This window comes from Melanaphis sacchari, unplaced genomic scaffold (assembly GCF_002803265.2).
Source record: "Melanaphis sacchari strain LSU unplaced genomic scaffold, SCAv2.0 Contig178_pilon_pilon, whole genome shotgun sequence".
In the NCBI taxonomy this organism is placed as follows: Eukaryota; Metazoa; Arthropoda; class Insecta; order Hemiptera; family Aphididae; genus Melanaphis; species Melanaphis sacchari.
In genome coordinates, this window is record NW_020270843.1 from 457,783 (window position 1) to 470,519 (window position 12,737).

General features: G+C 26.6%; 1 protein-coding gene across 3 annotated transcripts in view; it reads right to left on the minus strand.

The window, feature by feature from the left end:
* Positions 1 to 2,363: 2,363 nt before the first annotated feature.
* The window catches only part of LOC112592540 (protein numb-like), a 37,138-nt gene continuing 26,764 nt past the window's right edge, over positions 2,364 to 12,737 (minus strand). For all 3 annotated transcript variants that reach the window (XM_025336629.1, XM_025336630.1, XM_025336628.1), the window contains exons 2-9: positions 5,386 to 5,565; positions 4,805 to 4,876; positions 4,659 to 4,736; positions 4,458 to 4,598; positions 4,171 to 4,396; positions 3,752 to 4,030; positions 3,518 to 3,685; positions 2,364 to 3,040 (exon numbers count right to left, since the gene is read on the minus strand). In XM_025336629.1, the coding sequence (XP_025192414.1) occupies positions 2,538 to 3,040; positions 3,518 to 3,685; positions 3,752 to 4,030; positions 4,171 to 4,396; positions 4,458 to 4,598; positions 4,659 to 4,736; positions 4,805 to 4,876; positions 5,386 to 5,544 (1,626 nt within the window). In that variant the 5' untranslated portion in view covers positions 5,545 to 5,565 and the 3' untranslated portion in view covers positions 2,364 to 2,537. The remainder of the gene's footprint in view (positions 3,041 to 3,517; positions 3,686 to 3,751; positions 4,031 to 4,170; positions 4,397 to 4,457; positions 4,599 to 4,658; positions 4,737 to 4,804; positions 4,877 to 5,385; positions 5,566 to 12,737) is intronic.

Genomic DNA, 12,737 nt, shown 5'->3' on the forward strand with positions numbered 1-12,737 from the left:
TAAATCTATATAGGACACCTTGTATACATATAATATGATATATTATAATATATACATAGGTAATAATAAAATAATAACATAATATTGTTATACTTTTTAGAGGCTACTAAAATCACAATAATTGTATAAAATCCATATGTCTTACATATTTATCATTAGTCGTTTTCATAAAATTATGGTTGAAAAACGAGAATTATTTTTAATTGCACTAAGCCATTTAAAAACAATACTGTAATTTCAATACTTAATATATGTCTAAGCTCTTTCGTACATATTACTATTTTCTGACAAAAACATAAACAACATATTACATCTATATACAATTGTATAAGTATATATAACATAATAATGTTCACTGATATATATATATATATATTTAAATAGTTAATGATATACATATATCCCATAATACAAACACCAATCCTTCCCAATTGGATATTCTAAATAATAACAACAATAAATGAATCGTATACCAATAACATATTAAGGTGGTGCATGATAATTGATTAGAGTATGTACTAATTAATAGTTAATAGGTACGACAAATTTTTTTTAAAAATTGAGTTTTAACTAAATGTTAGCTATTTTATAATTTTTTTATTTTTACAAGTATAGTTTCTCTCAGGCATAACAAATAACCAGTTAGATCAATTATAATGTCTAATGATTAATACTATGTGTTATAATATTTGTTTATAATAAACTATACATAATAATAATTGTTTTTAAAAATAATTTTTAATTTTAAGAAAATATAATACAAATTAAAATACTAACAAGTAATACACATATACATATATATATATATCAATAATGTAAAGTATAATTATATTCATCAATATTGATACTACTGTTATTATATCTTTAAAATTATAATATATAGGTAAGTTAGTATTTTTTACATTAGTATTTAATTCCCGTATTTTCTATGGGAGTAATACAGTTAATATTATAATATAATGTTACCACAGATACTTGCGTATAGTATATACAATATTAATAATAATATAATAATATAATAATAATAAAAATAATAATAATAATAATAATGATAATAATAGTAATAATAAACATTGTCGTGTATCAATAGAAAAAAAAATATGCAGTCTATTGAATACACAGATATCACAGAACACGCAATCTCTATTCAGTACGCGGCTATAAGCGTCTTTTTTTTTTAAATCATAATATAATTTTAAGTTGTCTTATAACTGTGAGTGTTTGACTTGTTAAACTGAAAGCGAAAGTAAAGAAGTAACATATATATATATAATATATAAAAATGAGGGAGGTAAATGACTTAACTATTATTACTTAGATAACTGTAAGGATGACAGTAATACAGTCTTGTGCCAATAAAGAAATAAAATGAATGCAAGGTGTATAATTTTCAATCTAACAGGTATATAGAAGAATACATAAATCAACATTTTGATCTTTGAAAAATATACGTTATGTACATTTAAGCTTATGGTTAATGATAATTGTTAAATAATACTTAGATTAAAAAAAAAATTGTCAAATACTTAGGACTCATTTCAGAATTTATACTGTTTGTTTACTAATTGAGAGTTTGTTTGTACATAATTAGAAGTTCATTCAATAAAATTTTATAATTTTAATACCTATTTGGTTTTATATTGTGAAAATATAAATAAATATTTTTTATTGATGGTTTTAAAAAATCGAAATATGTGTAATTTTTTTATAACTAAAAGTAAATATAAGTCATATATTTAGTTTAAATTATTTAATATAACTATTTGATTCAATTAGTTGTTATTAAATAATAACATTATATAGTAGCAAACTGTTCTCCATTAGCTATATGTGTGCGATAAGTTCAAATTCGTTAGTAGGTACCCTTAACTGTTGATATTTATATCAACATAAAATATAATATACTAATTTTTTAACGTTAGAAAAATATTGATATGTATAGATTGCAAATGAACATATAAACATTATTTAATAATTTAATTTAAATTCACTGTGCATGAATATTAAGTTTATGTTTTATGTTTAATTACAAAAAAAAAAAAAAAAATATATATATAAAAAAAAATATTAATAATAGCTTATGCAATTATAGTTTCATCATATTTTTTGATAACTATGATAACTATATAACTCATTATTAAATAAATTTTATTTAAGTACAATTTCAAACTAAAAATTATGTTGAGTTAATACTTTTTTTTGCAGATTTTTATAAAGATACTATTTAAACATAAAATACAAACTATTATTATAAATGCACTTGATAATACTTAGGTTATTAAAAAAATGAAGGTAATTAGTACTGGAAACAAACTATTTTGTTTGATCAAGTCAAATTTTGATTTTTTTTTTTTCAAAGATAGTATATAGTATACTAAATCAAAAAGTATCAATACAAAGTTTTGTTAATATTAATTTTGAACACTAATTGCACAATCATAAATCCAAACATATATAATATTATGGTAATCGCATATTCCCTTTCTATAATTATGTTTTTACTTTTTTTATTCAATGATGATAATTTTAAGAATTAATCACATTTGAACTTCAAAAGTTTTCACAGTTTTATTTTGGTTACTTGATATTGGGCTACTTAAAAACGGATTTGTGTTTTGTTTAGGGGCTATATAATTAGGATCAAACGGATTGGCTGAAATATTATTAAATGTGCGATAAGCATCCTCAGCTGTGTCTAAAGAAAACGCACGACTGTGTGTTGCTAAATGTGGATTTCTTTTAGGCGTGACCTGAGAATCCATTGACTGTAACGTAACTGCTGCCACTTGACCTAACCACTGTTCTGGCCTGGGTAGTGTTGAGGGTGGAGTAGCAGGTGGAGTTGGTGGTGTTACTGCTTTGTTGTTAACATTCCATAAACTGGAACCTGAATCAAAACCTTCGTCTTGTGGACTAATACGACACTCTGGTTTTGGAGTGGAGGGGTTGCTTTGGGTTTCTGATGATAATGTGGCTTTTTTTGATATACTAGCAAGAAATGCTTCACTTCCAGTAATTGGCCCTTGTTTTGAATTGTTTTCTAAAATACATACACATAATAAATTATATATTATAAATTTTTAAGAGACCATGCTATTCAGTTTGGTCTCCTGCACAAAATTATAGCAAAAATGAGTTATTAATTATTTTTGGGAAATGACTTTTAGAACTATATTACTTATAACGTTTTCAAAGGCATTTCTTAAAGATTTTTTGCAAAATACTAAGTATTTAAACACATTACAGTAACATACAAAATTTAGATTTAAATATATGTATGAGTTCAAAAAAAAAAGAAAAAAAGAAAAGACTATGATGATAACAGAAAAATTACTTTTTCAATTACAGAATTATAGGTGTCCAGCATTAAAAATTCATCTAATCATTTATGTAAATATATTTTTTATTTTGTTATACATCATGTGAGAAACAAAGATAACAAACTTTGATATGGTGTATTAATTTTATAAGTTATATTAATATAATACGTATGTATAAAGATTAAAAATTAGTTTACCTATACTTTTTAAATCATTTGATTTAAATTTCTCAGGAAAATCGTCATTGGTTGTACTATTTGTAAGAAATGCCAATTCTAATGACATTTGTTGACACATAGCTGTTACTTGATCTGTTGTAGACATTGGTTTTTCACTTCGAGGAGAAGCTTCAAGTATAGGACTCACTGAAATAAATAAAAATATTGTTATATATTATTCTGCTATTCATATTTCTGACTTTAACTCTGTACCTGGAGTATTCATTTGTAAAAGTTTATTAGAAGATGTACGAGTATTTGCTGTTGGTTGTAGACTCATCGATCTTGTTCTCTCCAAATTAGAAGGTAATTCAGATATTCTAAGGGACAATTGTCTTTTAAATGGAGATGCTTGATTCAGTTGTGTAAATCCGCGAAATGATCCTTGTCGCTGTAACATCGACAATGTAGCATGTGGTCTTTCGATTGCATTGGTGCTGACTTTTGGTGTTGTAGGATTTTGTTGCAATGGTTTTACTGTTGTTGGTATATCTAGAATAAATATAAATTATTACGATCTTATTTTTACACTGATAATAATATTTACTAAACTTGTTTTTAAATTAAATTTTGCTAATTGATAAATACCTAAAAATAATTTTATGCATTAAGTTACGAAATAACATACATACCTTTATTTGACTGAAGAAAAGGAGGAGGTTGTGGGGGTGCATTGAGCGGAATATTAGGTTCAGACTGTTGTTCAGTTAATGATTGAGTTCTAAAACTGCCAGTTCTTGTAAAAACAGATGTTTTTGGATCATAGTTCATTGTAACAGAACAATCTTCTTCTCGTTTATTTTTTCTTATCAGGCATTCTTGAAAAGCACATCCAACAGCATGACTTAATCGGTCGCCCTATTAAAATTTCATAATTATTTTAATTGTACAAACAAAATCCCTTTATTTTTACATTTACCGATTCTTTTAGAGCTACAAAACCGTGACACATCCATCGACGAGTCAGTCCGTCTCTGCATATGTAAGAAAATCCTTTTTCATGACTTCGATCTGGGGCACAGAACGAAACTTTTTCAATTGTTTGATCAACTATCAAACCCTGAAAGTTAACAATTTGTAAGTATAACAACAATTTTATAAAATTTCAATAATAATGTACTTTAGTTTCTTCTTCTACAACACGCAATCCATCTCCTGATATGTAAAATATAGCTCTTACTGGTCTACGGCGTGACGCCTATATATATATATTAAAAAAAAATTAAAAATCTTTGTTTTAAGTTAATAAATAGGTCAAGACATTACTCTAAGTGTTTTTAAAGCTTCTTCGCATACTTCCATTCCTCTCGATTCAAAGACTTCGACACAGCCCAGATACTGTAAATACAAAAATATATTACTTAAACAATTACTAAGTGTTTTCAAACTATAATTGCTATTTAAATTATTAACTAATATAAAAACGATTTGAAACAATTTTATTTAATTAAGGTTTTTAATTAATTTCTTTTAAATTTATTCAGTATTGATAATTGCAAGGTATCTAAATATGTGTAAGTAAATACTGTACATTGTAATTACATTATAATAATCATTAATCCTACCTCCACAAGGAAGTTTATTCCACACTCGTCTCCAGAACACATTATTTTCTCCTACAGATAATCCAAATTTAATTTCTCTAACTCCGTAATTTATAATTAGCTCTATAAGTTTGATCTATTATTTTATTATCTATATTAAATTATATGTATCAAGTTTATTATTCTAATATTTATGCTATTTACATCTATATAATATTCAAGACAAAAAAATTAAAATTTGATAGCTTTGACGATAGCAATTCTTTTTAGTCTAAATCGTAAACAATTTAAATTGCAGTTTACCTTAACATGGAAGGAACATATCCCAGCCCGAACTTCAGCCTCGTCCATGGCCCACAAATGGGGCTTAGGATTAGAATGATGGCCCGGCGATCCAGCGTTATTGCCTAGATCTTTACGGCGTCTGAAACTGTCTCGAAAACTCCGCCGTAATCGGTCCATTTTTGACGGCGATCGACCACTCTAAAAAAATTAAAAAGAAAAAGTTAGTTAGATTATTATTTATTGGTACATTTCACTTTTTTCATAATGAAGTTGGTTACTATATACATATAGTTATCAAATACACAAGGACAATTCTTGATGGCGATCTATTTTATTGTGTTATTAATTATAACATTTTTTTATCTTAATCAATATTACTGTTAACAAAGGAGTTGAATAATCGAATGAACAACACATGTATTTTATATGGTCGAGTAATAAAATAATTAATAACATAAAATCGCCTCCATGGTTTTCAAGCGGCTGGATTAATATTTATGACACTTGTTTAACACAACATAATTATACATTATACAAGGAGGGCAATGTTTTGTAGGAAAATAATTAGTCGAAACATAGATATTTGAAAAATATTTTTCTGAATTGTATTTCCTTGAACTGTATTGATTTGGAATTATATTTTGTTGGTAAAATATTTATTCTAAAATTAATTAGTTTGGAAATAAACCATTACAAATACTGTTTTATAATCATATTTAATTGAAACATATTTTGGCGGAATAATTAGTATTAGCTCCAAAACATATTTGTTTGAAACCGCATAACGTTACCTAATAATTTACTTAAATTTTCAAAATTCCAACAAAATATTGTTTCGTATACTATAGTTTCAATATTATACATGTTCCCGTAACAGAATATTTTCCATAAAATTACGTTTTCGATATAATATATTTCAAACGGATTATAATTCCAAAGTAATGTGATTTAGTACAAATACAATACCAACATGTGTTACCAATGAAATATTTTTCAAAAAAAAAAAAATGGTTTTGAACAAATAATTTTTCTACTTTTTATAGACGTCACATTTTATGTTTTATTGTTATTGTAATCACTCTCCAACGATGATGTATAAATGAATTGTGGCAAAAACACTATTTATTTATACATTTATTAAGTGTTGATTAAAATGTAAAAGGATTATATCCATTAATAAAAATGCATTAGTTGTATACAATATACATTTATTGAAGGTGTCAACACTTAAGAATTAATAATTAAGATGACGTAATATTGATGATTGAAATAAAAAAATTGACTACACGGAGAAAATAACTAGTTGGTAAAATTAATTATAGGTACACCATGATTAATTTGATTCAGTTTTATTTTAATTAAGTTTAAACGATTTTAAATAATTATTATAATACTATATCGACTTATAAATGTTATGTAGTAACAAATTCAATGACTCGATATTGTACATTTAATAAAATTCATGAATTTATAACTATAGATACTTAAAATCTTTAATTATTAAACCTTAAAAATTTTAATTATCGGTTAATCATTTGCTATCATTTGCCCAGTATTGGCTGTATAGTATAATATATGTATATATATATATATATATATATATATATATTGATAAACAATACTTAAAGCATCTTATTCTTGAGATCAAACTTTTAATGATACTAACGCAATGATACGAGTAACAAGCTGATAAATAAAAATATAAGCATAAAACCTTTACATCACGCACGAGAGTAAATATTATTAATGTATACATAGAAATGTTTGCACTTCGAAACTTTTTTTTTAGTTAAAACGATTAAAATACGAATTTAAGCAAAAATTTAAACCGTGAATATCTAAATACACAAATGTCACCACTCGCCTTACGTTTTTGCTTTGATAGTCTATATTTAAAACCACACGCGAATCTGCTGCAGCTGTGAAGCATATTATATCATACGAAAAATTCATTGGTGTACCAACAGACTATATAGCACACAATCGTCGTTTTAATGGTAATATTTTTTTCAATTATTACCAAACTATACTATATTGCTATTTGTTGTTATATATCTAATAATCTAGGAATGAATAAAAAACACCGTATTATTTTTATTTAACTACTATAGTATTATCATTGCTCATTGCTGTCCCAAATGGCAAAATTATTATCATAATTTATAAGAAGCAAACTATAAAATGTGACATTAATCGTATAAAACCAAAGCTCTACCATACGAATTGGGAAGATATTTTTTATGATGTTGATTGTGGATATAATCTTGTATTACATTTTTCATAAATCTATAAAGCACTTCGTATGTTACCAATAAATTAATTTTGATGATATATACTGTATATAAATTGCTCGATGCTCGAAAAAAAGAAGATAAGTGTTGTTCACCGTGATTTTGTAATGCTATAGGTGAGGGCTCATGACGTAATCATCTTTAGACAACGACTCAAGAATATACCCTTTACATCTATGTATTATAAATTATAATTCTACACCACGCATTATACACAGTGTCAAGTGCATATTGGCATAATGATATCACAAATTAACGAATATACTACCAGTCAAAATATTGTTATTCGATGATTAAATTAATGTTACTGTTCTTTTTTATCACTAATCGTGCCTCCACTGCTCAAGGAACGGTTCACAAAACGTCTTTAGATCTGGATTATTACGGAACAAGAGCATTTTTCATAATTATGCTATAATATTATATTAATAAATATTAAATATAAAACGCCAACTCCTAAGTCGTTATTCGTGATTTTTTATTTTAATCTATCACGAAACGATAAAATTACGTTTTCGTCCGAATAATGCATATAATAATATGTATTATAAGTTAAAACGAATGTCATGACAGCATAATAGATAAATACAAGGATAAATACGTATCATTCATCGGCTTGAATATGATTATGTTCTTGAAAGCGCAATTAAATCATTAAATGTTTATCAACACTTGAGTGTTGAGAAGCTTAATTGCACAATAATATTAATATACTTGATACATGTATACCTTTAGTTTAAAGGCGATAATAATTGATTACATGTAAACATATAAAACAAAGCAGACAACAGGATCCAAAATTACAATCAAGTAAAAGAAATAGTTAATTTAAAATGTGCATATATCATATTATATTATACACGAGTACGTTGTAGCATTTAATGTTTGTCGACAAGACGGGTTTGAGTTCTAAGTTAATATTAATAATAAAATTATAGCTATAACCGATAAATAAATGTTATCTTGACAGAATTTTATAATAAACAATATAAAAACAAAAATAATGAGCTTGCACCCGCGATAACAACCTGTGGACAATCGGCATTGTTCGTTCAAAAACTAAGAGTAAAAAAATTATCCTACGTTAATAATATGTGTAATTGTACGTCCTAAAAAAGATAGTTCAAGGTGAATAAGAATAAAGGAATAAAAATCGCATTACCACCACTGCTACAGTAATGTGCATATATTTAAAATTATAGACATGCATGATGCATCATAGACCAATAAAATGTTTAACTTGGTACAATTTAAATCCTTATTCGTAATAATAAGGGCTCAAAAGTTGTAGGAATTGCATATTGTTCTGTATGCTCTCAATTTAAAGCAGACCAAGTTAGAAATCTAAACTGTACAATGGAGAAATTAAAAATTGAAAATTGAAAATGCATATTTTATTAATTTTAGCTAAAAAAAAAGTGCATATTTCATTGATTTTATACACATATTATGCATATTTCATATTTTTCTAAAAAATTTGATTTTTTTTCTTTCTCAACCTGTAGATATATTTTATTTAATATTGAATATAAAACTCAAAATTTTCAATGAAGGTATTTACCGTAATTTCAAAAATACTGGAAAAATATTTTTAGCTCGATATTTCAAAATGTCAATCAGTTATTAACAGTTTTTATGTGTATTATTATTTTATTAATTTATTAATATCCGATGTATTTTTTTTTTTTTTGGAATTCAGAAAATTTTTTTTTGCCTATTTAACATCATTTTAATACATATTTTGCAAATTTTTTCGTACATACTTTGCCTTTTATAGCTCCTAAAAATTTTGAGCTCAAGTTAAAATAATTAATGATTAATAATTCTTACAGAGAATAATATATATATTTATATAGTTTTTTCAAATATATTACATCAGAGTAAGTCTTCCATATTTATAAGACAGTTGGACTTGATTTTTCGTCAAATAGAATAAAAAAGTTCAAGTCACCCACTTAACGCGTTTAAGAATAATAGAAGCACATAGGTTTTCGAAGGATTTGATCCAGGCAATTTTAAATTTAAATTTCGGTTATATAATACTTATTTAAAATAACTCACAAGTGCTCTTATTTTAATACTTGTTGGTTTTTGCGAATTCCAAGATTAAACAGAAAAAACGGTTCCGTGAAAAAAAAACCACTCATATTATTTATACACAATCATAGTTAGCATACCAAATGTATAGATAATAAAACAGACAATATTTGCTGTGTCGTAGCGTTTATATTTTATTGATACCAATAATATAAAAATAGAATATTTTAAGGTAAAGTTGGGGATGATCTATTCAAGTGACGAGCAACATTTCGCAAAGACTGAAATTATCTACCCGACTCTCGCAAGACCCAAAACTACTATATGTTTTCACACCTCTGCCACGTCCAAAACTACTGTTGTCAGTATTACGGCTATCCATAATAATAAACTGTTCTTGCCATCTCGATACCTAGATTTTCCCGCAACTGTTTCATATAAAGTAGCAAGGGACTAAGGAGTGATATATCTTACCAGTTATTTTGATTCATTAAACGTTCATGTTTAGTAATATTATTTGGACAGTAACTTTTCTTACCGCTGCGCAACGAAATTTACATAATTATATTTATTTTTTTTATACTGATAAAATAAATTTAAATGCTACAGCTACGTCACGGCAAATGTATTTTCTTTCGTATTGTGCACGCAATTTGTTTCTTAACATCTCAACTACGCATGAATGTAGTCCGAGTGGTCTTCTACGGGTCAAACTGATTTTACAAATAATTTAAAAGCGTGTGGTATATTCTTCAACAGAAGAAATAGTCCCTTTTTCTATTTACTGATAAAAATAAAAGAGCGGATCAAACAATACACCGAATCGTTATTAGTCGATTCAATTGCAGGGACAGCGTAACTGGAGCGTGTAGCCTACCCACCGTGATGATCCACTACCACCCCGACCAGTCCGTGGGATCACGTCCTATGTATATAAGCTGGTCGCGAACATAGAGTGGGTTCGCCACCGTATAATGACGACAATACACGCAATACTCGTGTCGGATGTAGAAAAAAATCCAAAGAAACAGTTAGTTTTCATGTTTTATGAAAAAAGTCAAACTAAAATTTAGTTCTTATTAAAATTAAATTCATAAAAAATAACGTGCTTAGAGTTAATATTTATAATAACTTAAGTAAAATTAATATTTAATTCGTTTATAAATAAATATAACGATTATAACATTAATTAAAAATTCTTTTTCACCGGTTTTATAATTACTACTTCCATTTCGATGTGATATATTAGCTATGTGATTGAACAATGACTGGTTTTCTTACATTACTCAATCCTCTTAATTTTGACTATTTCATTCGTAAGCGAAATAAAAATTTATTTCACAAATATTAATTTTAGATATATTGTTTTGTTTTAATTGCACATTATTTTTTATTTTTTTATTTAGTTATATAGTGGAAGTTTTTTTTTTCCAAAAAATTAAATCGTTCTTTTTCTAACCATCACTTATGTTCATGTGTTCTAATATTATCCGTACCTTTATTGTCTATTCCGTAGACGAGTGTAGTAGGCTTGACAAAAAATCAAACGAATGACTGGCGGCGGCGCGCACATAAAAGTATTTATTATACATACAACACGCATCATGCACCCCCTCGCAGCGGCCTCCTAAAGCAATTCGATATGAATTATATTATAATAGTATGGTATTTTATAACTGTGTATACTGTATATGATATGATACTGCACATATATATAGTTATGGTGCGTTGACCGACGACGTCGTCACCGTGACGATATCGTCCTTTTTTTTAATATCATCAGGTTATACAGTACTATGGCACACGGTGCACAGCAGCAGTTGCCGCCAATAGAAGAGATCAGTGCGAAACGACGATGACCGTGGGATAAACCCTTTAGGCGGATCGCTTCCGCGTTCACGCTCAGCAGAGCGCAAATATTTTCGAATGTTATTTTACATAGAAGTATATTATATACAGCATATATAAATACGTTAGTGGAGTATTTTGGGTAGGAGATTTTCCTCTCCTCATTTCCTAATCGATTTGTTTATAAATACGAATTTGTGTTAAGTAGAGAATAGGGATGATAAAATATGAACATATTTCGTCTTACTAAATACGACGAATAAAATAAATAATAATTGTAATGAAGTAGCGACTAAGTAATTAAAGTAAGTAGGTATTAATAGTTTAATAAAGTTTAAATAATTAAACCAAGAGTTCGTAAGGACGTTCTCATAATGGTCTTATATTGATATGTTTATAGTATATTGTACCAGTAGTCGACTTTTGAATAAACACGAAAAAACTTTCAGCCAAAATTTTAATGTAATCTTGGATTTTAGGAAATTTTAAGATTTTTATAAAGTTTTACTTAAAAAGTATGAAGCATTTATTATTATTCTTAAGTTTATATTTTAAAATATTTGCAACTCACTTACGTAGGTGAGTGAATAATTTTCCCAAATATCATAAGCATATGTAAGCAGAGGGTATAATATTTACTAACATATAATAAGGAAACATTTTTTCTGTAACAAAGATTTTTATTTAGAATAGGAAACAGCATAGCTAGACTTTTATAAGGTTTTTAGGGGTTAGATAAAAATTTACGCGACCGCCAGGTCTTTCTAACAGGACGTTTGATAGTAGCCTTCCAAGGAATAGGGTACATAGTTGCTATTTAGCGACGGTAGAGTAGTTACTACATAAATTACTAACAAGATGTTTAAATTTTTTTACATTTTTAAAGGTTTTATTGATATTTTTAAATTATTATACAAAGATTATAAAATATTTAAAAGCATTTGTAAATTAACTGTTATTTCTTCTGTGTTACGAGATTTAGTTTTAACTGTAGATTGTTGTATTATCGGCAAAGGGGCCTATATTAAACGAAAGCAAACATTTTAAATTTCATATTCTGAAACAGATTATTAAAAATATTTAGATGTACCAAAATCAAATTTAAGATAAGTATAGTTTATTAGTAATAAGTATTTAAAATTTAGATGAACGGAGTAGTGGAATAGTGGATCAACATTTTATAGCATATCATAC